Source organism: Salvelinus alpinus, chromosome 22, assembly GCF_045679555.1.
Source record: "Salvelinus alpinus chromosome 22, SLU_Salpinus.1, whole genome shotgun sequence".
NCBI classification, from domain to species: Eukaryota; Metazoa; Chordata; class Actinopteri; order Salmoniformes; family Salmonidae; genus Salvelinus; species Salvelinus alpinus.
This window is the reverse complement of record NC_092107.1, coordinates 20,815,797-20,843,363: the sequence shown is the minus strand read 5'-3', so window position 1 is coordinate 20,843,363 and position 27,567 is coordinate 20,815,797. Positions and strand designations below refer to the sequence as shown.

The 27,567-nt window shown below is 42.8% G+C and overlaps 1 protein-coding gene across 1 annotated transcript; it reads right to left on the bottom strand.

Annotated features, from left to right (window-relative positions):
• Positions 1-681: 681 nt before the first annotated feature.
• On the bottom strand, positions 682-27,567 carry LOC139549227 (ubiquitin conjugation factor E4 A-like). The gene is made up of 20 exons (XM_071359459.1): positions 27,463-27,567; positions 25,511-25,682; positions 25,032-25,202; positions 24,094-24,206; positions 23,609-23,761; positions 22,813-22,972; positions 20,517-20,719; positions 20,132-20,323; positions 7,782-8,115; positions 7,574-7,700; positions 7,008-7,315; positions 5,546-5,678; positions 5,100-5,290; positions 4,855-4,955; positions 4,600-4,713; positions 3,856-4,030; positions 2,879-3,059; positions 2,402-2,549; positions 2,151-2,308; positions 682-1,911 (listed from the first exon to the last, which is right to left on the bottom strand). The coding sequence occupies exons 2-20, from the start codon at positions 25,638-25,640 to the stop codon at positions 1,776-1,778; spliced, it is 3,228 nt and encodes a 1,075-aa protein (XP_071215560.1). The 5' UTR covers positions 25,641-25,682; positions 27,463-27,567; the 3' UTR covers positions 682-1,775.

Here is a 27,567-nt window from a genome sequence, read left to right as displayed (position 1 = left end):
TTCTCCAGCGTGCCAGTGGCCATCAAAGTTGGTTACGACGCCGAACTGCAGTCAGGTCAAGACCCTGGTGAGGATGACGAGCACGCAGATGAGTTTCCCTGAGATGGTTTCTGACAGTTTGTGCAGAAATTCTTCAGTTGTGCAAACCCACAGTTTCATCAGCTGTCCGGGTGGCTGGTCTCAGATGACTCCCTAGGTGAAGAACTCGGATGTGGAGGTCCTGGGCTGGCGTAGTAACACATGGTCTGCGGTTGTGAGACCGGTTGGACGTACTTCCAAATCTTCTAAAACGACGTTGGAGGCGGCTTATAGTAAAGAAATGAACATTCAAAGGAGAAATGCTCACTAACAAGGATGTTAACAAATTTGTGCACAACAATTGAGAGAAATACGCTTTTTGTGCATATGGACAATTTCTGGCATCTTCAATTTTAGCTCTTGAAACATGGCACCAACACTTTACATGTTGTATTTCTATATTTGTTAAGTGTAATTGGATAGTGTTAATTAGGAGGTACTTTCTTGTTCAGTGCCTAATACCATTCAATTATCATTATGTTATGGTAACTTTAGTATGTGAGTATTAGGAATAAATGAGTGACTGCGTACAAACATCTACCAATTAATAACCATACTTGGTTATTGCCAGTTATTATGGTACTGGAAAAAGTAATGCAAACATTTGTTGAAAGCTTGATACTGTAACACATCAAAGCTTTTTATTTATTAGTCATACTGTACATTCCAAATACATTTTGACATTTAAAATATTGCATTATAATTTCACCCTGGTAATCATCAAGTTGTTAGATATGCCATATACAAATGCATGCTATCAAATAGGTATTCTTTCCCAAGTTCTACTCATTTCTTTAGCAAATCACAATTTACTTGAATTAAGTCTCAAATTCCAAACAAGAGCAACTCACACAAGTTTGTAAATAACCAAAGCAAGTGACACCCTGACTCCTCCACGGTCTATACCATCTCTTGTTTAGGATATAAGACATATCCATTGACGGCGCATTTAATATCATAAATGGAACAAAGACAAAATAATAACTTGAAAAATGTCTGGTCTCATTTGATGAAATTAAAGCAAGGCTGGTGGTTTTAGGCACCGATTCTTTCAATGAAGATTGGTTGAACCACATTTTATTATATGGGTATTATATGCTTGCATAACACATATTATTTCAATGGTAAATGCTAAATAACATCAGATAATCTTGTTTAGGTTCATAGATGGATGGTGCATATAGACTATGGTTACTATAGAGACAAGGGGGAATTAATAAGACATTATCTTGTTCTGAACTACAAGTTTTCAGTATACTTTGCCTACTTTTAAAATATAAAACATTTGGCAGAGCTGATGATCATTTAGGAATTGCTAAACGACTATTTTCCAGTTAGACCAATGGTTCTGACCAGGCTGCAACCACTGATAGTAAACAGTATATTCTCTGAAGCAGGGGGCAGAATTCCAAACCACCATAGGGCATATCAACGTAGCAGTGCAACTCAGTTTTCAATTGTACCACTACTTGCTCTCCTGACAGTTTTTGAGACCTGGGATCTTCCATTGACTGGTGAGGGTTTTTAAGTGACATGTGCGCCGCATGAGAGGGAGATAACAGTCTCTCACATGGTTTGAAGTCCGAAGCTTGAAGGCAAGCACACATGGAGATGAGTCAAAGTGGAGCATACTACTGTCGGTAAGGAGGTGAGGGAAGGTATGGTACAGTCATAGTTTGTTTGAGAAGATCCCAGGGCTAGCCACTAGGGCCCATCTGCAGCCGCTCCTGCTTATGCTGGGCCAGCCACTGTAAGATCTGTTGCTTCAGCTCCTCGTTGGGCCGGATCTGGTCCATGGTGAGTGGGCTGCGGTTGAACGGGTCTGTCTGATCGCTGTAGGGAAATGAAAATTGATACTTGATATCGTACAAAAAACTTGATCTCGGGCCATATGTTTCAAGCATCTCAGAGTAAGACCGCTGATTTGCATTTTAGATCACAATGAATAAGACTACATGGACAAAGGGAGACCTGATCCTAGATCAGCACTCCTACTCTGAGATGCTTGATGCATATTGCCCCTGAAATAAACCAGCAGCACGTAGACATACTACTCCTAAGGGATCACTCACCTGAGTAAGTGCCGTGCTATGGTCGAGCGATCGACCGTGACATTGGAAGAGGGGAGCAGCACAGGGTCGAGCATCAGCGTGGACATAATGGGGTCCAGGAAGTCATCCGGGGCGTCTGCGTATGTTTCCTCATCCTGCAGCTGTCGGTCTGCATGAGACTAAGACAGGAAGTAGTTATTCGTTTAGGGTTATGCTATGGAGAGGGCATAGTGGTACAGTATAATATGATTTTATACGACTACAGATCTAACCTTTATTTTGTCAGCAAGGAGACCGAAACCCACAATAACTTCTCCGGGCTTGTTGATCTTCTTCAGGACTCGGACAGTCTGAGAGAAGAGCGTGGGAGAGTAGGAGCGCCCGTCTTTTGGGACAGTGGCACAGAAATTCTCTTCATCACTGCCGAAGAGAAAACAGACATTGTTAGAATCACTAAAAACCAAATAGCCACCTTATATGCCACAAATGGATTCAAATGGTACTTAACAAAGTGTACAAATAATCTGGCTTTGCCTGACTGCTTGCCTGGCACAATAGAACCAATGGAACCATGCAAAACATGCAAACCCCACCCACCTGGCACTCCAGGCAGACACTCAAAGTATTTGAAATCCTTCAAATACTATCAGAATACAGGTCTGAAGTACAGATTGAAAAAACAAGCGAATTTCAACCCAAATTACTTGAGCCTTGTCTTAGCCTTGAAATATTGCAGTTTTGAAACGTACCCCAGGTTAAGGTAGATGTTGCAGATATCGGAGACCAGTTGTTGGGGCTTGAAGTCAAACTCGCTGAAGTCTTTCACCTTCAGGGCGCCCATCTTGGGTCCGACCAGGTGCTGCAGGAAGTGGTTGAGCATGGAGATGATCCTCTCGGCCATGAAAGGGTGAACAAAAATACCCTTGATCTCTGGGATATCATGGAGAGGGAAAAGCGAGTATGAGTTTCAATATATTCATATACACTGAGTGCACAAAACATTAGGAACACCTGCTCTTTCCATGACAGACTAACCAGGTGAATCCAGATGGAAGCTATAATCCCACTTGTTAAATCCACTTCAATCAGTGTAGATGAAGGGAAGGAGACAGGTTAAAGAAAGATATTTAAACCTTGAGACAATTGAGACATGGATTGTGTGTGTGCCATTCAAAGGGTGAATGGGCAAGACAAAATATTTAAGTGTCTTTGAACGGGGTATTGAACGGGGTAAGGTGCCAGGCGCACCAGTTTGAGTGTGTCAAGAACTGCAATGCAGCTGGGTTTCAACAGTTTCCCATGTGTATCAAGAATGGTCCACCACCCAAAGGACATCCAGCCAACTTGACAACTGCGGGAAGCATTGGAGTCAACATGGGCCAGCATCCCTGTGGAATGCTTTCGACACCTTGTAGAGTCCATGCCCGTTGAATTGAAGCTGTTCTGAGGACAAAAGGGGATGCAACTCAATATGAGAAAGGTGTTCCTAATGTCTGTATCGTCAGTTGTACAACACAATGCCATCAAATATAAATTATTGCCATTCACCTTTAACAGGGCAATCTCTTAATTCTGCTTATGGTTTCACTAACAATGAATTGGACAACGATATCAACAACAACAAAAAATACACAAAAACCCATAGTGTGTGTAGCTCTAGGTAGAGACGTATGTCCAAGACGTTATCCAATCATTGCTATCCATTCATCCTCCTTCTCCAACTAACCTGATGTGAGGAAAGCCAGTGTGCCGATGGTCTCGTTGGACATGATATTATGGAAGCGTGCCAGCTGTCCCAACATCTGCAGACTGGACTCCTTCTCTCTGAGGGCATCAGGAGCCAGGCCCTCCCACTCGCCATGGTCCTTCTCCAGCTGTAGTAGCTTGATCTTGCTCAGGTACTACCACCGACAAGGACCAGGCCAGAGAGAAGTAGTGACAAAATCTGACACAGTTGAAATTTAGGATCTTCTTATAAACTAGAGGACATCAACTAGATTCAATCGCGGACCAATTTCTTCTTGAGCGGATGGCAAATTGTAGATGGCAAATTGACCACAAGAAGCCCAAACATATCTAATATTTGACTAAAACGTAAGCATTTCAAAACTTTGCTTACAAGTATCTCTCTTTATTATGCATGGGAATACTTTGGAACAGATTTCCAAAATGAAAACCAATTGGAGCTGATTTGCTGGTGTTTTTACAGGTCTTTTATTTGCCTCCGCCCCCCACAAAAAAAGATGGATCAGTAGAGGCTGGTGAGGTGAGGACGACTTATAGTAATGGTCGGAATGGAATGAAATGAATGGTATCAAATGCATAGAAATGTGTTTAATACCGTTTGACGACTCCATTCCAGCCATTAAAATAAAACCGTCCTCCAATTTAAAGTGGCACCAGCCACCACTGAGATGGATATAAGTCAATACCAGGAATGTCCTTTTCATAAGCGCTGACAGTTTCTCACCTGTATAGCTTCGTCGAGTAGGAAGATGGCGTCGTTCATCAGGAGATTCAGATACCGCAGGAAGAGTGGAGGATTCATGGCTTCGAGGTTCTCGGATGCATAAACAGCAAGACTCTGAAGTAAACAACATTCCACATAAGCATTTTGGTACATAATGGTGCAGATGTGAAGAGCAATACCGTGTGTCTTCAATAAGGACGACTCCACATGTGGTACCATCTAAGTAACTAAGAATAAAAAGGGAAATGAGCTTGCCTTAATGCTCTCTCTGTAGCTCTCCTTCCCCCACATGTACTTGAGGATGGGATACATAGGTCTCCTGTAGTTGAACTTCTGTTCAAACTGGTGAGGATCACCTGAGGAGAAAAGTCAATAACATAAAAGTCACATCATGCAGGCACTTGAGCTTCATCAAAAAGGTTTAGATTCTAGCACACACAAACGCATGTGTGCAAGACACAAACATATGCCGCACACACACACACACACACTAAACCCACCAGTGAACTCAATGTCCACAAACACAGCGATGAGCGCCTCGGCCAGATGAGGGGCGTGGCGGTAGGAGCAGAAGACCCTTTGGCGCTGGAACATGACTGGCTGGGCCGAGCCGGCCGACGCCGGCTCCATGTGGGGCATCACCGCCTCCAGCACCTCTGCCAGCTTTGCCCGCAAATGAGGGTTCTTCATCCTGGGTACATGGGTAAAGAGTAACACAATAGGAACATAGATGAGTCCAAATGGTAGACACATAAACCCCTTAGGAATGTCACATCCAGAAGAGTGACTGTAGTAACAGCCGATGGGGATCCACAATTGAGAAAAACAGACCTCAAGGCATTGTGTGTACCAGGACACATGGATATTATGCACAGGTGTAAACATGTTACCTGATACTGTGTATGTGTGCGTGGATGAACTCAAGGCATCTCCCTCTCTTCCCTACCTCTCCACGTTTCCCATGAACACAGTGATGAAGTTGAGGACCTGCTCCAAGCTCTCGGCAGAAGACTCGAGGACCTCGTCAGCGAAGCGGCGGAGGAAGACAAAGAAATCTCCCAAGTTCTCTGCAAAGAACTCTGCAGAAGTACAAGAATCTTTGTGATAACCAACTCCTCCTACTAGTCCTCCTATTAATACACTCTCTACCAGAGGAGGCTGGTGGGAGGGGCTATAGGAGGACGGGCACGTTTTAAATGGCTGGAATGGAATCAATGGAATGGAGTCAAACATGTTGTTTCCATGTGATTGATGTGTTAGGTGTTTCATTAATTCCATTCCAGCAATTACAATAAGTCCAACCTCCTATAGCTACTACCACCAGCCTCCTCTGCTCTCGACATATGTGTTATTCTCATTGGGACTTTTTATCATTTTTGCTGTTATTTGGCACAGTGCTTCCCAACCTTTTATGAACCGTGGCACACCTTGAAGGAATAAAGAAATTCTGCGGCACACCTAAAATATCCCTATTAATTAATTTAGTGGTAATTTCCTCCATCTTATCGGATCCTTACTGCAAATCATTGATTTTCTGTGACAAAAGTTTTTTTTAAATAGATTAAATAGGGTTTATTTAAACTATTTTCACAGTTTGCATAGTTCCTTACTCATGATGACTCATTTGTGTGTATCCCTTTAAGAGCGTCTCCGCAATCCGCGCAGGAAATACATATAAAAAAATTGCTCTGTTAAAATAGGTCTTTAGTTTCGAACGGTTTGAGCTAGAGACGAGCGGTTTTCTGCATTGTACTTGTGCAACCACCCCCACAAAGCCATGCTCCGTTTGTTTCTATGGCAGCGGCTGTTGTACAGCTAAGCCTAATCAGACTTGTCTGTGCTAATGGTTCTCACAGGTAAAGTAAAAATGATACAAATGACTTTGCTTGTGATGCGTGTACCCTTCAAATGGTACAAATGTAACAGCAGCCTGAGCGAACTGGACTTGAAACAACGATACAGAGAAAACCATGTGCCATTCAATGTATTATCTGAGTGGCACTGGTGCTCCCACTCCACAGGTTTATAAGTGAGTGTTCAAAACAATTATCAAGATTAGGAAAACATTTGCGGCACACCTGAGAGTCCCCGCAGTGGCACACTGGTTGAAAACCACTGATTTAGCACCTCTATTGTATTCACTGACTGCAAGCCAGCATAAGAGCATCTGTCAAATGACTGAAAATATGATGTCAACATTGAAAAGACTGCCAAAAGTTGAGTTCTTGATGGCCTTTTTCTCCTCATGGTGCGATTGGTCTAAGTAAGTAAGGTTGACGGAAAGTTTTACCTGCAATGACTGTGATACTTGGTTGTCTTTCCTACCTTAGTTAAATGTCTTGACTGTAAGTCGCTCAGCTAAATAAAATCAAAAAAGTAACATGACAGAGGGAGGGAGGGGTAGCTACCTGGCATGTGACAGAGCAGGCTGTTGTGTAGCGGCGGCAGGGGGAAGGAGAGCGGGGCGTGCTCGGGCCCCTGGTTGCTGAGGCCCAGTTGAACCAGGAGTGTGGCGCTGGACGCCTGCAGGTTGAGGCAGCACTGCAGCATGCCCGGCTGGGTGGCTGCTGCCTTGGTCGACAGGTAGACCGTCATGAGGCGCTCGAACTGTTCGCGGAGCTGCTCGGCCGCCGGGCCGCCCGTGAGCTGGGCCTCCCGCCACGTACCCTGCAGCCGGTGGAGCGACTGGTTCATCTTCACCATCTGCTCGTGGAGTCTAGGGAGAGGCAAGGAGAAGACACAATACAACTTTAATAACCATATGTTAGAGCGAACAACGGAAATTTGTCAAGGTCCAGTTGACAACATTAGATACAGTACACATGGCTCAGCTGTTATGAAGGATTACACTATGAGAATGGATCTGACATAATTCCCTATTCTACTTGAAGGACAATCATATCTATCCTATGATTTGCATTATATCTGAATGTTCTGTAACGTTGCACCCTTCTGAACAGGGCCAGTTAGTTACCTGTGGAAGCCTAGATGCAGGGTCATCTGGGTGAGGATGAGGTTCTCAGTGAGGAGGCTGTATGACTGGGCGTACTCCACCGACTGCTGGGGGGGAAGGGGGACGAGACACGTCTCTTTGTCCAGACCTAATAAAAGAGAATTTATTATGTAAAAAGGATATCCAATGACCCAGACACACATGCACGTATATACACGTGCACACACACCTCTGGCATGCACGTTGCGGTTGCGCCGCTCCTCCTCGCTTAGCTCCTTGAGGGCGCAGTAGGTGGGGTTGAAGGTGAGCAGCTTGGGCGAACGCGGCCGGCAGAAGGGCTGGCACAGCTTGAGCAGCGCGGCGCCCAGGTTGAGGAAGAAGGCATCTGAGGCATACATCTGGAAGAAGATCTCAGGCATCTGGTTGGCCCAGATCTTGGCGCGCCCGACGTTGGCCTGCAGGCAGCCGCCCAGCCAGGAGAGCAGCAGGTGGCGCGTCTCACCTGACTGCTGCAGCAGGTTCTTCAGGAGCTGGTGCAGCTTGTCATGGAACTGGTCCATGAACTGGGAGGAAAGGAGAGCAGGATAGGATATGTCAACTGGATGGGAGCAGAGTATGTGAGTGGTCGGAATTCCCGCTCATTACTCATGGAGCGGTGCCCAAACTCCGGTACTCCATGTCATTTTCAACCACTTCGCTAAAAACTGCTCCGCGCTCGCTGCTGCTCCAAATTCGCTCCATTCATTAAAATCACAATTTAACCAACACCCATCTAATTTCGTGACTATCTGGATCTACCATTTGGTTTTGAAGTATTGAAACCAAACCATATGATTTGAATGGCAAGTATTTTAGAAGCGCTAACCATTTCAAATAGGCTACCTGTCATATTAAACAGCATATAAAACTCTAAATAGATCAGGATCCAGACAGGGAGCTTAAGAAGGAACGGAAATTAATTATTTAGGCTATATTATTTCTATTATTTCAAGGCTATAGCCGACAAAAAAATATATTGTGAAGCATTTGCGAGTACGACACCATAGGCTGGTAGGGACATGAAGCTCTCAACATTTAAACATTTGTTGTATTAAATCATTATAGTCTATAAATTGTGCATATCGGCTCTGACTTACTCCGAATTAAATACAAATTAGATGAAAAATGCCTTATTAGGCTCAGTGTAATTAATTAACAAACATGAGTTTGGCCAGTCCGTGGCTTCAGGCTCATGCGATGGTGCCTGGAGAGCAGACCAGCAGCAGAGAATATCCTCTCCACACCTGCAGAGCCACCCTTTTGGCCACTCTTGCCAGGCTGGGCAGAGATGCATTTGTTTTTTCCCCCTTCTATTAGGTAGGCCTAAAGGTTTTTAGGCAAAATAACCCAATCAAAATGGAAAGCTCCTTGAAAGTGGGAATATGCCAGGCCTATTGAGCCAAAATAAATTATGGATATAGATAGATAATAGAACAAAAATTAACTAAACTTTTAAGAGATCGAATTGGCGTCACAAACTGTATGATTGATTCTGCCTGGAGCTTTCCAGTGGGGGTCTGCGAGGAAAACCGGTGAAGCATAGGTCGGCGCACAATTGGCCCAGCTTCATCCTCGTTAGTAGAAAGTTTAGCCGGGGGGGCATTACTTGGCTCATCGCACTCTAGTGACTCGTGGTGGGCCGGGCGCCTGCAGGCTGACTTCAGGTTGTCAGTTGAATGGTGTTTCCTCCGGCACATTGGTGCACCTGGCTTCTGAGTTAAACGGGCGGGTGTTAAGAGGCGCGGTTTGGCTGGTCATGTTTCGGAGGAAGCATGACTCAACCTTCGCCTCTCCCGAGCCCGTTGGGGAGTTGCAGCAATGAGACAAGATCGTAACTGGATTGCAATTTGATATCACAAAAATTGGGAAGAAAAAGGGGGCAACATTCTTTTTTGCAAAAAAACTAAAATTAAGGAGGAGGGTACCACTAGTCCTAAGTCAAGTAATAGCATGTAGTGAATGTGGATGTGAAAGTTGTGTGAGTGTGGAGTTACTGAGTGAGTGTGTTATTCTGTTTATGCGGCAAGACTATAGAGACCATAGCATTTATGATTATATAAACTATTGATACTACGGATGCTGAGGGACTATAGATGCTTTAGGGACTAAGATACTATAGGGACCATAGATACTATGGATGCTATAGGGACTGTGATGCTATAGGGACTGTGGATGCTCAGGGACTATAGATATTTAAGAGACTATGGGGACTGCAGAGACTATAGAGGAACCGTGGCAATGATACATATAACAGAAGACTAGAGCGAGGGCAAGTAACGGTACCATGCCCCGCTGACAGCTGTCTGTAGGCATTAATAAGAAAAGTGTCTACGTGGTCTGCAGCCACTGATAACAGCACAAAGTGCTATTCTATATGTATAGTGAAGATACATATGGTGCATAGGAAGTAACGACAGAGAATCGTTGAAGATGCACATGGGGTAATAAGGGAGAATACCGAGTGTGTTTGGGAATAGTACTAAGTGAATGTGGATGTGAAAGTTGTGCGATGTGAGAAATGACATATTAAGCTGATTGAAATTTGGATAATAAATTTATTGAAATTATTACTATTAAGATTGAAATTTGGATAATAAGCTGATTGAGTCTGGGACTACTAATAATAGCACGAGTGTTATTAAGCACGGGGTGTTGTTTTATATGTATAGATACATATGGTGCATAGGATGCACATGGAGTGGTGTTGATGTGAATACCTAACTATAGTTAAATAAGGAAAAGAATAAATACCCCAACCAGTTCTGTGTGAGCTGATTTTTTAGATCCATAACGTTATCTAGGGGTTCTGTCCACCACCGGCCCATCGAAGGAATGGGAAAGCCATTGAAAAAATTGAGAGGGTAACAGCCCCCGGACACTGATTTCCTCGATATGAAAGAGATGTGTACCTCTCGGGCTGCTGCACTGTGATTGTTGCTGTGGACGTGAATAACTAAAGATGGATAACTTTATATAGGGATTCTGTATGGAAATATGAAAGAGTACTATTCCAATTTGCTGTCAAATAGTACACTAGAGTGAATATTTAAACCTCTATGTATAGAACACTGGTGTAGAAGAGGAATTTGTGATGTAACACAAACGTATAATGGGTTACTGCATCTGCTTCCCTGTCTATGCTGTCCAAGGTGCCAGACTTATTATGGACTGGGCATGCCATCTACAAGGGACTGATAGACAGTGGCAGACCAGTTAATACACATTGATCCCTCCAAAGCATTACACACAGTTGAAGTCGGAAGTTTACATACACTTAGGTTGGATTCATTAAAACGCGTTTTTCAACCACTAGTCGGTTAGGACATCTAGTTTGTGCATGACTCAAGTAATTTGTTCTACAATTGTTTACAGAGAGATTATTTCACGTATATAACTCACTGTATCACAATTCCAGTGGGTCAGAAGTTTACATACACTAAGTTGACTGTGTCTTTAAACAGCATGGAAAATTCCAGAAAATTATGTCATGGCTTTAAAAGCTTCTGATAGGCTAATTGACATCATTTGAGTCAATTGGAGGTCTACCTGTGGATGTATTTCAACACCTACCTTCAAACTCAGTATCTCTTTGCTTGACATCATTGGAAAATCAAAAGAAATTAGCCAAGACCTCAGAAGAAAAATTGTAGACCTCCACAAGTCTGGTTCATCATTGGGAGCAATTTCCAAATGCCTAAAGGAACCACGTACATCTGTACAAACAATAGTACGTAAGTATAAACACCATGCAGCCGTCATACCCCTCAGGGAGGAGACGCGTTCTGTCTCCTAGAGATGAACGTACTTTGATGCGAAAACTGCAAATCAATCCCAGAACAACAACAAAAGACCTTGTGAAGATGCCAGAGGAAACAGGTGCAAAAGTATCTATATCCACAGTAAAACAAGTCTATATATCGACATAACCTGAAAGGCCGCTCAGCAAGGAAGAAGCCACTGCTCCAAAACTGCCATAAAAAGCCAGACTACGGATTGCAACTGCACATGGGGACAAGATCGTACTTTTTGGAAAAATGTCCTCTGGTCTGATGAAACAAAAATAGAACTGTTAGGACATAATGACCAAATCAAATCAAATTTTATTTGTCACATACACATGGTTAGCAGATGTTAATGCGAGTGTAGCGAAATGCTTGTGCTTCTAGTTCCGACAATGCAGTAATAACCAACAAGTAATCTAACCTAACAATTCCACAACTACTACCTTATACACACAAGTGTAAAGGGATAAAGAATATGTACATAAAGATATATGAATGAGTGATGGTACAGAACGGCATAGGCAAGATGCAGTAGATGGTATAGAGTACAGTATATACATATGAGATGAGTAATGTAGGGTATGTAAACATAAAGTGGCATAGTTTAAAGTGGCTAGTGATACATGTATTACATAAAGATGGCAAGATGCAGTAGATGATATAGAGTACAGTATATACATATACATATGAGATGAGTAATGTATGGTATGTAAACATTATATTAAGTGGCATTGTTTAAATTTCCATCAATTCCCATTATTAAAGAGGCTGGAGTTGAGTCAGTATGTTGGCAGCGGCCACTAAATGTTAGTGGTGGCTGTTTAACAGTCTGATGGCCTTGAGATAGAAGCTGTTTTTCAGTCTCTCGGTCCCTGCTTTGATGCACCTGTACTGACCTCGCCTTCTGGATGATAGCGGGGTGAACAGGCAGTGGCTTGGGTGGTTGTTGTCCTTGATGATCTTTATGGCCTTCCTGTGACATCGGGTGGTGTAGGTGTCCTGGAGGGCAGGTAGTTTGCCCCCGGTGATGCGTTGTGCAGACCTCACTACCCTCTGGAGAGCCTTACGGTTGTGGGCGGAGCAGTTGCCGTACCAGGCGGTGATACAGCCCGACAGGATGCTCTCGATTGTGCATCTGTAGAAGTTTGAGTGCGCTTTTGGTGACAAGCCAAATTTCTTCAGCCTCCTGAGGTTGAAGAGGCGCTGCTGCGCCTTCTTCACAACGCTGTCTGTGTGGGTGGACCAATTCAGTTTGTCCGTGATATGTACACCGAGGAACTTAAAACTTTCCACCTTCTCCACTACTGTCCCGTCGATGTGGATAGGGGGGTGCTCCCTCTGCTGTTTCCTGAAGTCCACAATCATCTCCTTTGTTTTGTTGACGTTGAGTGTGAGGTTATTTTCCTGACACCACACTCCGAGGGCCCTCACCTCCTCCCTGTAGGCCGTCTCGTCGTTGTTGGTAATCAAGCCTACCACTGTAGTGTCGTCCGCAAACTTGATGATTGAGTTGGAGGCGTGCATGGCCACGCAGTCGTGGGTGAACAGGGAGTACAGGAGAGGGCTCAGAACGCACCCTTGTGGGGCCCCCGGTGTTGAGGATCAGCGGGGTGGAGATGTTGTTACCTACCCTCACCACTTGGGGGCGGCCCGTCAGGAAGTCCAGGACCCAGTTGCACAGGGCGGGGTCGAGACCCAGGGTCTCGAGCTTGATGACGAGTTTGGAGGGTATTATGGTGTTAAATGCTGAGCTGTAGTCGATGAACAGCATTCTCACATAGGTATTCCTCTTGTCCAGATGGGTTAGGGCAGTGTGCAGTGTGGTTGCGATTGCGTCGTCTGTGGACCTATTGGGTCGGTAAGCAAATTGGAGTGGGTCTAGGGTGTCCGGTAGGGTGGAGGTGATATGGTCCTTGACTAGTCTCTCAAAGCACTTCATGATGACGGAAGTGAGTGCTACGGGGCGGTAGTCGTTTAGCTCAGTTACCTTAGCTTTCTTGGGAACAGGAACAATGGTGGCCCTCTTGAAGCATGTGGGAACAGCAGACTGGGATAAGGATTGATTGAATATGTCCTTAAACACACCAGCCAGCTGGTCTGCGCATGCTCTGAGAATGCCGTCTGGGCCTGCAGCCTTGCGAGGGTTAACACGTTTAAATGTTTTACTCACCTCGGCTGCAGTGAAGGAGAGCCCGCAGGTTTTGGTAGCGGGCCGTGTCAGTGGCACTGTATTGTCCTCAAAGCGAGCAAAAAAGTTATTTAGCCTGTCTGGGAGCAAGACATCCTGGTCCGCGACGGGGCTGGTTTTCTTTTTGTAATCCGTGATTGACTGTAGACCCTGCCACATACCTCTTGTGTCTGAGCTGTTGAATTGCGACTCTACTTTGTCTCTATACTGGCACTTAGCTTGTTTGATTGCCTTGCGGAGGGAATAGCTACACTGTTTGTATTCGGACATGTTTCCGGTCACCTTGCCCTGGTTAAAAGCAGTGGTTCGCGCTTTCAGTTTCACGCGAATGCTGCCATCAATCCACAGTTTCTGGTTTGGGAATGTTTTAATCGTTGCTGTGGGTACGACATCGTCAATGCACTTTCTAATGAACTCGCTCACCGAATCAGCGTATTCGTCAATATTGTTGTTGGACGCAATGCGGAACATATCCCAATCCACGTGATCGAAGCAGTCTTGAAGCGTGGAATCAGATTGGTCGGACCAGCGTTGAACAGACCTGAGCGAGGGAGCTTGTTGTTTTAGTTTCTGTTTGTAGGCTGGAAGCAACAAAATGGAGTCGTGGTCAGCTTTTCCGAAAGGAGGGTGGGGGAGGGCCTTATATGTGTCGCGGAAGTTAGTATAACAATGATCTAAGGTTTTACCAGCCCTGGTAGCACAATCGATATGCTGATAGAATTTAGGGAGTTTTGTTTTCAGATTAGCCTGTTTAAAATCCCCCGCTACGATGAACGCAGCCTCAGGGTGTGTGGTTTCCAGTTTACAAAGAGTCAGATAAAGTTCGTTCAGGGCCATCGATGTGTCTGCTTGGGGGGGAATATATACGGCTGTGATTACAATCGAAGAGAATGAGTGTTTGTGACCATTGTTATGTTTGGAGGAAAAAGGGGGAGGCTTGCAAGCAGAAGAACACCATCCCAACCGTGAAGCACGGGGGTGGCAGCATCATGTTGTGGGGGTGCTTTGCTGCAGGAGGGAGTGGTGCACTTCACAAAATAGATGGCACCATGAGGATTGAAAATGATATGGATATATTGAAGCAACATCTCAAGACATCAGTCAGGAAGTTAAAGCTTGGTCGCAAATGGGTCTTCCAAATGGACAATGACCCCAAGCATATTTCCAAAGTTGTGGCAAAATGGCTTAAGGACAACAAAGTCAAGGTATTGGAGTGGCCATCACAAAGCCCTGACCTCAATCCTATAGAACATTTGTGGGCACAACTGAAAAAGTGTGTGCGAGCAAGGAGGCCTACAAACCTGACTCAGTTACACCAGCTCTGTCAGTGGGAATGGGCCAAAATTCACCCAACTTATTGTGGGAAGCTTGTGGAAGGCTACCCGAAACGTTTGACCCAAGTTAAATAATTTAAAGGCAATGCTACCAAATACAAAATACTAATTGAGTGTATGTAAACTTCTGACCCACTGGGAATGTGAAGAAAGAAATAAAAGCTGAAATAAATCATTCTCTACTATTAGTCTGACATTTCACATTCTTAAAATAAAGTGGTGATCCTAACTGACCTAAGACAGAGAATTTTTACTAGGATTAAATGTCAGGAATTGTGAAAAACTGAGTATAAATGTTTTTGGCTAAGGTGTATGTAAACTCCCGACTTCAAATGTATGAATCTTAAAATAAGACATTTATTAAGTATTAAGTAGAAAGTAAATATCCAACAGAGATTGGTAATAAAAATAGAGTAACATCGTTAGGGTAGACAAATTAAAACAATGCCTTCCAATATGGAGAAAGATATGTTTGTTTTGTTTTGTTTAAAACCTTGCAATAGGGGGAAAAGCAGAACTTTGTTTGAGAGTGATCCATGTGTATTAGTAGTAATAGATTGAGGTCTTCCAATTGGGAAGAAGGGAGTCCTATTTGAAGGAAATAGATATGGAGACTAGTGAAAGTAACAAAGTGAATGGTAATTGGCTTTCAGATAGCACTCTAATAATGCAATATCTTAGTAATTTGAAGTAAATGTTTCAATACAAGGTCACATGACAAACAGAGGGATTGAGCATTGGGACTGATATTAAATTAGAGGCCGCTATCTGGTGTTTGGGTTAGAGATAAGCATCCTGTGGAACAATAGATAGCCGCCAGTACATACTGAACTCAAACAGGCTTTAAGAGACACAGTGTGAACATTTGGGACAGAGGTATGAATAATTGAATAAGACACTTTGACAATTTCTAAATTCTATAGTTTGGGTAGCACCAGTGATTTAAGTAAGAAGGTAATGTCATCTAAAACAAATATCTGTTTCCATTACGTGGAACTGTGTCCAGAATGAAGTAAATCCCGGTAAATGTTTTTAGTACCGAATATTGAGCTGATAAGCCAGCACCAACTTTTTGAAGGTCCTAGCAGATTTGTTAAACAACAGGTTTCATCTTTTGACTAGCTTATGTCCCAGGGACAGTTAGTACAGAACTGTATGTCAATGCAACAGGTCAAAATAACATTGATTACAAGAGAGGGGCTCTGGGATAACTTACTTTAGAAGGTACCTATTCAGCTTGATGGGTAAGGCCTGGCCATTTTGTTTGTTTTTACCCTACAATTTTTACCACACATACAGCAGCACCCACACACAACCTACCTGTTAATGAATATTTGTTATACTCTTGTTTGATTTATTGTGTGGGGTCTTTTTATTTCTGTTTTCGTGGATTTTTCACGGGATAGAAATGATGCAACTTAAAGGGTACACAAATGAACATTTCTGAAGTTTCTAATGTCAGAGTTTTGGTCGCACACATATAAATGATAATGATAAGAAATGATAAGAAAACCCCAATGTAAACCTGATACACAAAATGTTTGACATATCTTTAAATAATGTCTGATTTACAGGGAAACAAACACTCACTTAATAGGGCTGACTGACCTCTGATCTGACTTTCTGGTGAGGCCTGATCACCCTCACTAGAAAGACTTGAGACATTGGGTGAGATTTAAATAGGCTATGTAAACACTAGATAATTAGGAAGAAGGGTATAATTTATTAACAGTCCTATGTGTGATTCGGAACACGGAGACAGAGAGAGAGAGAGAGCGCTGCCCCTGAATAAGGGACACCTGTCTCTAGTCTATTTTACCGTTACCTTATGGGATACAATTAAGTGAAGATGGAGTCATCAAGGGTCATAATTCTAATTTGATTTGTTATTTTGATTTAACAGGCAGTGTTGTTTTTTGTGTGATGCATGAATCACGGTGAGTCATGTGTTTCAAAGGGGGAATTACCAGTCCCCCGGGGCCCTTTAGTAAATTTGCTAATTGATTTTGTTCACATGCCTGCCTATAAAAGGAAGAAATAATGTTGGTAATGGTGACAGTTACTTCAAATGGATTGAAGTTTTCCCCACCTCTAGTTTTATATGAAGAAATGAATTGCTGTTCTGTTGTTTTCTTTGTTTTTGTCTTGCTTCAATAACAAATCTCACCAGATTGGGTCTGCTGGATGGACGGGATTTCTCCCTAAGGATTAGCCCTCTGACTCCCTGACCCTGTAACTGCGATGAGATCGCCAAGATGATAGGGGTGTATACCAATTTGGAGAAAAAAAATGGTTTCAACTGTGCGTTGGTATTCTCTTTGACGTGTCTTCGAAATCAGTGAATAATTTGTCATTTGTTATACAGTAAATAATTTGTACGGATTTCCTGAATCAGAAATGCCCTAAACTAAACTGTTGTTCTGGTCTGTCTTCTCTCGAGGTTATGGCGAAGGTGACCACAGTTGGTATCTAGATGCATGGAAGGGATAACCTCACCACCTCTAACCGGCTGAAGTAATGGTGACAATGGGATTCAGTATGGTGCTTTACCACTTCTACCATGAGACCTGAGTCCGAGCCAGCAACCTGTACACAGCATCAAGTTGAAGCTATCAACTGCCTTTTCTCTTAGGAGTGTGACATGAGTCCACGTGGAGTGAGCATGGAGAGAGATCCCGTCCAAACTTCTCTCATGCTGCTGGTGTCAGACAGCATGGACTGTAAAGGACAGCGGTGGCTCAGATAAGAGACATTACCAAGGGCCACCCACTTTGAACATGTGCCATTGGGAGGATGAACTGAAACACTATCTGAAGAAGAACGCCAGAAGGGTAAGTGCTGGGAGGGAGGGGGTGGACAACCGTGCCCGTAATCAATTTAGGCTCATCCAAAATTGCTTATTTGGGGTATCAGACTGACTGTGGAGGTCTGCACACTGCGAAATGTATAGTAATTTATACTGAAATGCATTGAGATACAGATCTGTAATTAACATGCCACTCGCAACAAAAGCTCCAGCTGAAATGTTATGGCCAGAATCAATAAATTAAAATGTGTAATGAAGCATTTGTGTAACTGCATGAAGTGAAGGTCTAAAGTAAAAACATTCTACAGCAATGGTTTTACAAGTATAACCCAGAATGAAGGGTTGGAAATGATGAAGTGTCTGGTTTTATGTGTTGATTTCCCTTACTTTAATAGAAATATGATATAGAAGCTAAAATCTAATGCTTACCTTAAAATGGAATGACTTATCACACAAGTGATAAGAGGATGGAATGTGATGGAGATGTTTATGTTTGTGCTTTTCTAATAACCAATTTCTGTGTTCATGCAAGTGACTGATTGAACAAATCTTCACTATCAGTATCTGCAATTTGGCAGTACGCCCAGAGCCTTGTTTTGAGAAAGGTGTATCTCAGTTTCAAGGTCTCAGCTTAGAGAGAAGAAGCCTTGTGAGGTATTGGTCGGTCACATGAACGACGCAAACGTCAATGATGAATAAGCTAAATCATGAAAATAGAGCTATAAGAGAACTAAATGGGACTTCCCCGTGTAGAGCTCCTGATCGACATGTGTAATTGGTGCATTGAGTTGGTTGGAACCTCTCCACTCACATACTCTGGACGGGAGGTGATCACTTAACAACGCTGTAACCTACACTTGTTGCTCTACTGGTGTGTTCATAAGATCTCGTGGTGAACTCTCCGGACAAAGCACCATGTTATGTTGTCAGTGGATCATTTCAGCATGCCATTTCTTGTTAAATTCAGTTTATTTTTTTTTATTTTTTTTTAATAACCCTGAATACTATGATACCCTGTTTTTGTCTGAAACTTATCAAAATTGTGTTTAAAACAGGGGTGCTCAAACTTTTGGGCTTGGTGGGCCAAAATATAATCTGAGTAGTGGGCCGCGGGCCGAACAAATAGACATTATTTAGAAATCTAAAAAAGGTAAACAATAGTTTTTTGGGGGGTCTTTAAACAACATCTTCGTAGTAAGCAATCATAAAATCACACTTAAAAATTACTGTGAGGGGAAAATTATGTATTCACCTTATTTGTTGGCTATGTAACAAATATTTACTTAACGAACAGTAAGATATTTCTGTCCTGCAAATGCTGTGTTTTATGGTCTCCACTCTAGCACCCTGTAGCTAGTCTGGGTGTTGAGGACATGGGTTCTACTAGAGATAGCTTGAAGCTGACAATTGACTTGTGTTGTAGTAAGCAATCATAAAATCACACTTAAAAAATTACTCAAATTGTAGCCATATAACTTGACACCTCACAACACATTCTGATTACCAGTATTAAAGATGCATAAAAAAATATTGAAGCGTGGTGGCACAGAAACTGCAACCAAGTTTATATGTTCATAAGGCTAATAACTTGAATATGTTTGAAATGACTTAAAGATGCACTACGCAGAAATCGCTCCGCCATTTACTGGTTGCTAAAATTGAGCTAATAGTTAGCCTAATTTCAGTTTATGTGACAAAACAAGCAGGTATAGCGTAGCGAATCATTGCACCATCTAAACCGCTATGAAATACATTTTGCACAAAACCGAAATTAAAAGACGCAAAAATGAAATTTAATACCGGGAAGCATAGAAATAGTGCACATAGAACAGATATACCGCTTCTTAGACTAGCTTTCAATGAGAATGACAGATCTATATGTTAATTTGGTTGGGTAGCCAAAAAAGTTACATATTGTTAGATTTAAATATGGGAAAGGTGTTGGAAACTTCCGGTAAACTTCAGGGAAGCTCATCAGGCAGAAGCGCCTCTAGCCTTTCGGGGCGAAACAAAACATTTTAGTGCCCGCCCACTTGGCAGTGGATAATTGTTTATGCATTGTTAAAGTAAAACTTTCAGCAATTCTCCACATTTTGGCATGGGGTGTAGAGAACATTTTGCAGTCTTAAAAAGTAATTTCATGCAATTCTACTTATTTTGCCATGAGGTGATTTTGTATTTATTTTTTCAGTTTAAAGCTAATTTCCTGCAATTCTACACATTTTGCCAGGACTTATGTCATGTTTCCATGATATCTGAGTGAGAGTGACCTTTAGAATCTGTCTGACTCTTGGCAGTAAGCTGGATGTAGGCCTAAGTGGGGTTTTGGAGACACAGAAGATGATAAGGTTAGGGGTCCATCCCAAATAGTACCCTATTCTCTATATAGGGCAATACTTCTGACCAAACCTCTATTTCTAGAGCCCTTACCTGGTGTATGTTGGATTCCTGGACCTTCATTTCCTGTGGACTGGAGCGTGATGGGTTGAGGAAGAATCCGTGACCCTCCACCACCCCCGGGGTCTTAAGCAGGCAAGAGATACTCAACACAGTGCCAAGGAGGGTCTTCTGATACTGAAGCCCATTGTTGGGATCTTTGGGTTGGATGTGCTCCACCAATACCTGGAGTAAGGCAATTTGAAGTATATTATATTAGCAAAGAGTAAATTACTTTTGAGATCAAGGTTGTCCATCGTAGACATATGAATGCAGTTGTTAAAATAATAATACACTTATTATTATTAGAACAGCATAGAATATAATCAAGGTTGTAAAAAACAGTCCAGAGTGATGACAATGCATTACGGCCCCTGACCATAGCGATATCTTTTTGGCGGCTGAAGTAGAGGAGCAGGTCCAGGTAGGAGAAGAGCAGCAGCTGGCAGAGATCCAAGTCTTTCACACGGCCTTGGAAGATATCGAGCACGGGCTCGATCACCTCGCTGAATGTGCGCACCTCCTGGTCAGCCAACAGGCCAGCTATCACCTCCTCCACGAACTCCACCACCTCCTCCAGCTCTGCAACGCACAACAGAAACCACACTTAATGTCAGGGTTTTTCTTGGCTCAAAAAGGGGCTTAGGTATAGATAAGTAAAAACCCTATATAATAGGCCTGTATAATGCAGAGAATATACTGTACTTTACAGAACCATACACGTACAGGGTTTTTCCTGGCTCAAAAAAGGGCTTAGGTATACAGTACCAGTCAAATGTTTGGACACACCTACTCATTCTAGGGTTTTTCTTTATTTTTACTATTTTCTACATTGTAGAATAATAGTGAAGACATCAAAACTATGAAATAACACATGAAATCATGTAGTAACCTAATATTTTTTTAAACAAATCAAAATCTATTTTAAATTTGAGATTCTTCAAAGTAGCCACCCTTTGCCTTGATGACAGCTTTGCACACTCTTGGCATTCTTTCAACCAGCTTCACCTGGAATGCTTTTCGAACAGTCTTGAAGGAGTTCCCACATATGCTGAGCACTTGTTGGCTGCTTTTCCTTCACTCTGCGGTCCAACTCATCCCAAACCATCTCAATTGGGTTGAGGTCGGTTGATTGTGAAGGCCAGGTCATCTGACGCAGCACTCCATCACTCTCCTTCTTGGTCAAATAGCCCTTACACAGCCTGGAGGTGTGTTGGGCCATTGTCCTGTTGAAAAACAACTTATATTCCCACTAAGCGCAAACCAGACGGGACGGCTTATCGCTGCAGAATGCTATGGTAGCCATGCTAGTTAAGTGTGCCTTGAAAAAAATATATAATAACAGACAGTGTCACCAGCAAAGCACCCCCACACCTCCTCATCCATGCTTCACGGTGGGAATCACATGCGGAGATCATCCGCTCACTTACTCTGCATCTCACAAAGACAAGGCGGTTGGAACCAAAAATCTCTAATTTGGACTCATCAGACCAAAGGACAGATTTCCACCGGTCTAATGTCCATTGCTCGTGTTTCTTGGCCCAAGCAAGTCTCTTATTATTATTAGTGTCCTTTAGTAGTGGTTTTGTTGCAGCAATTCGACCATGGCCTGATTCACACAGTCTCCTCTGAACAGTTGATGTTGAGATGTGTCTGTTACTTGAACTCTGTTAAGCATTTATTTGGGCTGCAATTTCTGAGGCTGGTAACTAATGAACTTATCCTCTACAACAGAGGTAACTCTGGGTCTTCCATTCCTGTGGCGGTCCACATGAAAGCCAGTTTCATCATGGCGCTTGAGGGTATTTGCAACTGCACTTGAAGAAACTTTCAAAGTTCTTGAAATGTTCCGTATTGACTGACCTTCATGTCTTAAAGTAATGATGCACTGTCGTTTGTTTTTGCTTGTTTGAGCTGTTCTTGCCATAATATGGACTTGGTCTTTTACCAAATAGGGCTATCTTCTGTATACCACCCCTACCTTGTCACAACACAACAGATTGGCTCGAACGCATTAAGAAGGAAAGAAATCCCACAAATAAACTTTTAACAAGGAACACCTGTTAATTGAAATGCATTCCAGGTGACTACCTCATGAAGCTGGTTGAGAGAATGCCAAGAGTGTGCAAAGCTGTCATCAAGGCAAAGGGTGGCTAGTTTGAAGAATCTCAAATATAAAATATATTTTGACGTGTTTAATACTTTTTTGGTTTCTACATGATTCCATGTGTTATTTCATAGTTTTGATTTCTTCACTACTATTCTACAATGTAGAAAATAGTAAAAATAAAGAAAATCCCTAGAATGAGTAGGTGTCCAAACTTTTGACTGGTACTGTATATTAGAAAAAATTACTTAACAGTTCAGTAAAGTATATTCTCTGAATTGTACAGGCCTCTTTCCCACCATTTTCTGGACACAAACCACACACAACAACACATAGCAAAGTGAGGGTATTGTACTCTCATAAATGCAGATCGACAAGTTCAAAGCAGTAAAAACCAGTTATTTCATCAGCGGGGGCAAACTAGCCTAAGTTACAGCACATCCTGTCTTGGGAGGCCTCAACAGTCGATAACTGAGCAGCAGACAACACCACTTTCTTTGGCTACTGAGATAGAACAGAAGAGGGATCCTCAGACAGTCGGGATGCTTTAATAATTGAATGGACTCACGGGCTCCGCCGACTCCCTCCAGCAGCAAATCCAGTAGCTGCTCATACACGTTCTGGCTGATGTAGATCTCGGGGGTGAGCAGGACTGTGCGCGTGTTGGACACCGTCAGGTTCTTACAGCGCACCGCATACGACAGCAGCTTCTCCGGTACTTTGGTGACCTGGGGGTGTGTAATGTCAGGAGGAGGCAGGGAGGTTAGGAATTTATCACATCATTGTCAGCGATGGAGCACAAACTAAACATGCTTTATTTTGCCTATATGCAGACTGAAATTATCTAGAAATAAACAGCAGATTTATCCTTAGACAGGTCATTCATTATGTTCAGTCAGACGATTAACCTTTTCACACTATTGTGGCGACCCAAACCGAACTGTGCTCTGATATTTTCATTTTACATTGTCCTATACACCATGGTTTAGACACTGAGTGTAGAAAACATTAAGGGCACTTACCCATATCCCGTTCAAAGGCACTTAAATCTTTTGTCTTGCCCATTCACCCTCTGAATGCCACGCATACACAATCCATGTCTCAAGGCTTAAAAATCATTCTTTAACCTGTCTTCTCCGCTTCATCTACACTGATTGAAGTGGATTTAACAAGTGACATCAATAAGGGATCATACCTTTCACCTGGATTCCCCTGGCAAGTCTGTCATGGAAAGAGCAGGTGTTCCTAATGTTTTGCACACTGTGTATGCCTGTTACAGCGCACTTTTCCTGACTGAATTCTGTCTGGCAATTCGTGGAGGAAGAAATTAGAAATGAGAGTGAGTGCTGTGTATGTGACTCCACCTCTTCCTTGGCTCTCTGGTAGCATGCGTAGAGGAACGGTATGGCGCACTTGTCCCCAGCGTCTCGGTCAGCAGAGAGATTCACAGCATTACACGAGGTCATGTAGATGAGGTGGTTCCCTGGCTCCAGCATCAGTAATCTGTTGAAGAGTGCCTAATGTAGGATAAAAAAAATGTCAAACTTAGCCAACATTCTGTGCTATGAACATGATGTACTTACTTACTGATCTCTGCTCCCTGTGGATCATAACGTTGCTATGAACACTGTACGCTATGTATTTTTCACTATACCATCTTCTTAGAGTAGACGATACACTGTATATATAATAGGCATAGTCCCCTGAAAATACAAGCCAACGAGGAAATCGTCATGAGAAGAGGACACAGTACTGTATATCGTATGTGAATCTCATGGCATAGAGGTCAACTGAGCTTGACCAGCGAACAGTTCGCTACCACCATTCCCAATGTCCAATCCTATTGTACCTGCTCGATGTTGTCCATGTCCAGCCAGTCTTGCCCGTCCATCTCTGCGGCCATTTCCTCCAGGAACACACAGCGTGGAGGAATCCCATTGCCTCCTCTCAGACTGGGGTCACCTGAGGTCAAACAAGTCATGTTGAACAGCAGACTCCAAACACTTTCCTTTTCACTTACAGCAGAAACAGTCATTCATGACTCATTCCAGTATCCAGTTTATGAGTATTGAGTTGGGGTGAGTCATTTATTGTTTACTTGACGGCCCTGAAATGGAATACTAAGAGACCAGCGGTCCAGCAGCACCGAAGAGCATGAGCCGATTAGATTTAAACTAGAAATTGACAGAAAGGGGCTCCATCATCGGGGCACTTTCATGCCAGTCAGTGAGGGATGATGAGCAGAGGAGGTGGACAGTAATCTGGGACCTGTAGACTCCCTTGATGACACAGCCTCTGAGTCAGTCAGTTGGCTGATGCTCTCCATCTAATCTAGTACAGCCACAGAGTGATGTCATGAAGAAAAGACTGCCAGGAAGGATGGTTGTACTGAATTCCCTTACAAAGGAGTTTAAGAAAGCTGTAATCACACATTAACCATGTTTCAAATCAAGCACCTCAGATCAATCAACAGAAAACACAGGGGAGTAAAAGAGACAGTCAGAATTGGGATGTTGATGGGTGATGAATCGAGCCGTTAATTGTGTATGGGCACATAAATGGTTGCCTGGGAAACAGACTGATTTGCTTTACTTCATATCCCTACGCTACATCAGATAAACCCTGCCAGGAAACAGTAAGGGTTGTTTACATGACAACAAGATTCAGTAAACTAGAAGGGACAAGTGGCATCACGCTGCTACTCCAATGGGGGGGAAAAAGTGCCCTAAACAAATTAGAAATAGTGTAAAAACCCTAATACGCTCCACTCTAACTTCCCACACTTACTGTTGTCCAAAGTGATGAGGAAGATCCTCTGGATCATGTGGTTGATGTTGAGCTGTTCGCACAGTTCCTGCCGCGACAGGAAGGAGCGGCTGATTTCGGCCACCGAGTCGTCATTGTCCTCGATGCTGTCCGAGTTCTCTGACTCTGACTGACTCCCCTCAGAGTCCTCTGCTGCAACACATGACATAAGGCAGCAGATATATGAAACCGTATGAGGTCATTGTCGAGCGTCAAGCCAGTGAGCGAGCCGCATCATATCAGTAATGTTGAAGTTAGACACAGACCAAAATGAGTAACACAGTGGAACTATTGGAGCTGGAGTGGCCAACCTTGGGGAGCTATAAGGTTTGCAGGCCTTTATTCCAGCCCAGCACTAAAACGCCACCGATTGAGCTAATCAAGGTCAGGTCATGTGTGTTAGAGTTGCTGGAGCAAAAGGCTGCACGCTTTGTAATTCCTCCTTAGGAGGGTTAACTCACAGGGTGGTTCGCCATGGTGCGAAGATGGTTTCTGGCCCGATGCAAACTGCTTGGCGTCGGCGAGGGAGCTGAAAAGGGCAGCGAAGGGGTTGCGGGAAATGTTTTGGTTGTTGTTGCCCTGGTCAGTCATCTCACTGGAGCATAGACTCCATCAACAGGTGCTGGCACCAGCCTGGACAGAAAGTTACACTGTGGTAGCGCACTGGACTAGGTGAGTTCAAACAAATATACAGAAGTTATTTCAAGTGTTAAATGTGCATCTGTCTGTGATGGCAATCAAGGGATGCAGGGGAACCCAGATTGTAAAATCCAGAACCTATTTTTCTAACTATCCACTCCTTATATGCTACTCTGTTGCAAGGAGTGGAACGATAACTCAAACCGACCGGTACCCCTAGGCTAAACCCGTAAAGTATGAATTTTCATTCAAGAACCCAATGTTTTTTACAAGAACCCAATTTGTAAGTCGCTCTGGATAAGAGCGTCTGCTAAATGACTTAAATGTAAATGTAAATGTTTTAATTGATTTCATAACACTTTCTATTGAAAACTGTGAACCACAGACTGACTGATTAGCTTATTGATAGGGCTCTACAGTGCTACCATTTTGGAGGCATATGATCTTAAATATTTTGCTGTGCTACCTGGAATTTTAATTAGGTAGAAACAATAGAAAAAGAAAAACTTGAAAAAATCACCCAGGTAATAATTGTTAATAATTTCTTCTCTGTCCCGCTGCCCGCAGCCTTAGTAGTATGCAAACATGTGGGTGCACAGAAAGAAAGCAAAAGCTACAGATGAGCTTCAAGTGTAGTTAGGAATCACACAGGCCCAATGTAGGCTATATCCCAACCTTAAAAAAAACTACTTCTGGTTCTCATAAACCCTGTATTTTGTATTTAGTGGCAATTGGTACAATTAAAGGTGCAATCTGCATATACTACATCAATTTTGTTTTACTTATAAATGTATTATATAAACCCATTGATTCTTGACAAGTATAACAAATTACCCATGAGCCCCATTAGAAGCCAAAATATAAGCTTGTTTTTCCATTGTTTGTAAACAAGGTACATGTAAACACCTTAACTTCAAAATATAGTTAAAACAATAATTTGTATATCATGGGTGGTAAGTCATTGCATCCATAGTTCTGTCTATAAATTTGAGTGTGGTTACATTTCTCCAGCAGCATCTCTCAAACTTTGACAGAAACAGTGGCGGGGAATCTTCATTGTTTCTACTACGAATTGCCCCTTTAATACCTCAAATGTTTCTTTGTGCTCCTATATTTTTCGAATTAGGCTCACGTGTGCACCTTGTAAAACATTTCACAGTAGAGTCCTGAATGAATGAGGATGTTTACGGTTTGACTGAAATAAGGCAGCATAGACAGAATGTCAACAGATTCGCATAATGTAACATTATTATTATCATCTTGCGAAGGAAAGGTTCTGTCAACTTCAAGTGGCGGTAAACTAACATTGACACCTGTCAAACGTGCTAGTTAGTAACATAGCTAGTTAGGTTGCTAACTAGCTAGCTATAGCCTGGTTAGCTAATTACTGAGTTGTCAAGTGATGGTGACTTGATGAAGCTTTATCACAAATAAAGGTGTTCCGTGATGTGTTATTTGAAGGAAGGGCACATAACGTTAGCTAGCTACTGTTACGTATCTTTCAATACCTAGAATCATTTACAGAAACGATTCAATAAGCAAGCTGATGATGTAGCTAGTTGTCAGTGAATCACCGGTTCCGCTCAAGTAGCTAGCTAGCAGTCGCTTGCGTCGTATTTAGCTGGCTATCTTGCTAGCTAACGTTAGGCTAGCAGCTGGACTGCATTACATTAGCCAGGTAAATTGTTAAGACCGTTGTACTTTTTCAGTTAAGGGGCAAAACCATACTCTTTTGACAAATGTCAAACAAAAAAATATCGGAGTATTGTCATACCTGAAACAACAGCAGATACGTGTATTTCAATTAGCTAGAAATGCTTTATTTCCTCTACTGTGATTCTGGCACCGCTCTGAAGCAGGCAGGATAACTAAGTACTTC

Excerpts from the sequence above, each read along its gene's own strand:
- LOC139549227 (XM_071359459.1), bottom strand. The coding sequence starts at position 25,640 with ATGACTGACCAGGGCAACAACAACCAAAACATTTCCCGCAACCCCTTC. Across the intron at positions 5,679-7,007 it reads CCTGCTCTGTCACATGCCAG|AGTTCTTTGCAGAGAACTTG; the intron begins GTAGCTACCCCT and ends GTACTTCTGCAG. Across the intron at positions 5,291-5,545 it reads TTCATGGGAAACGTGGAGAG|GATGAAGAACCCTCATTTGC; the intron begins GTAGGGAAGAGA and ends CCATGTACCCAG.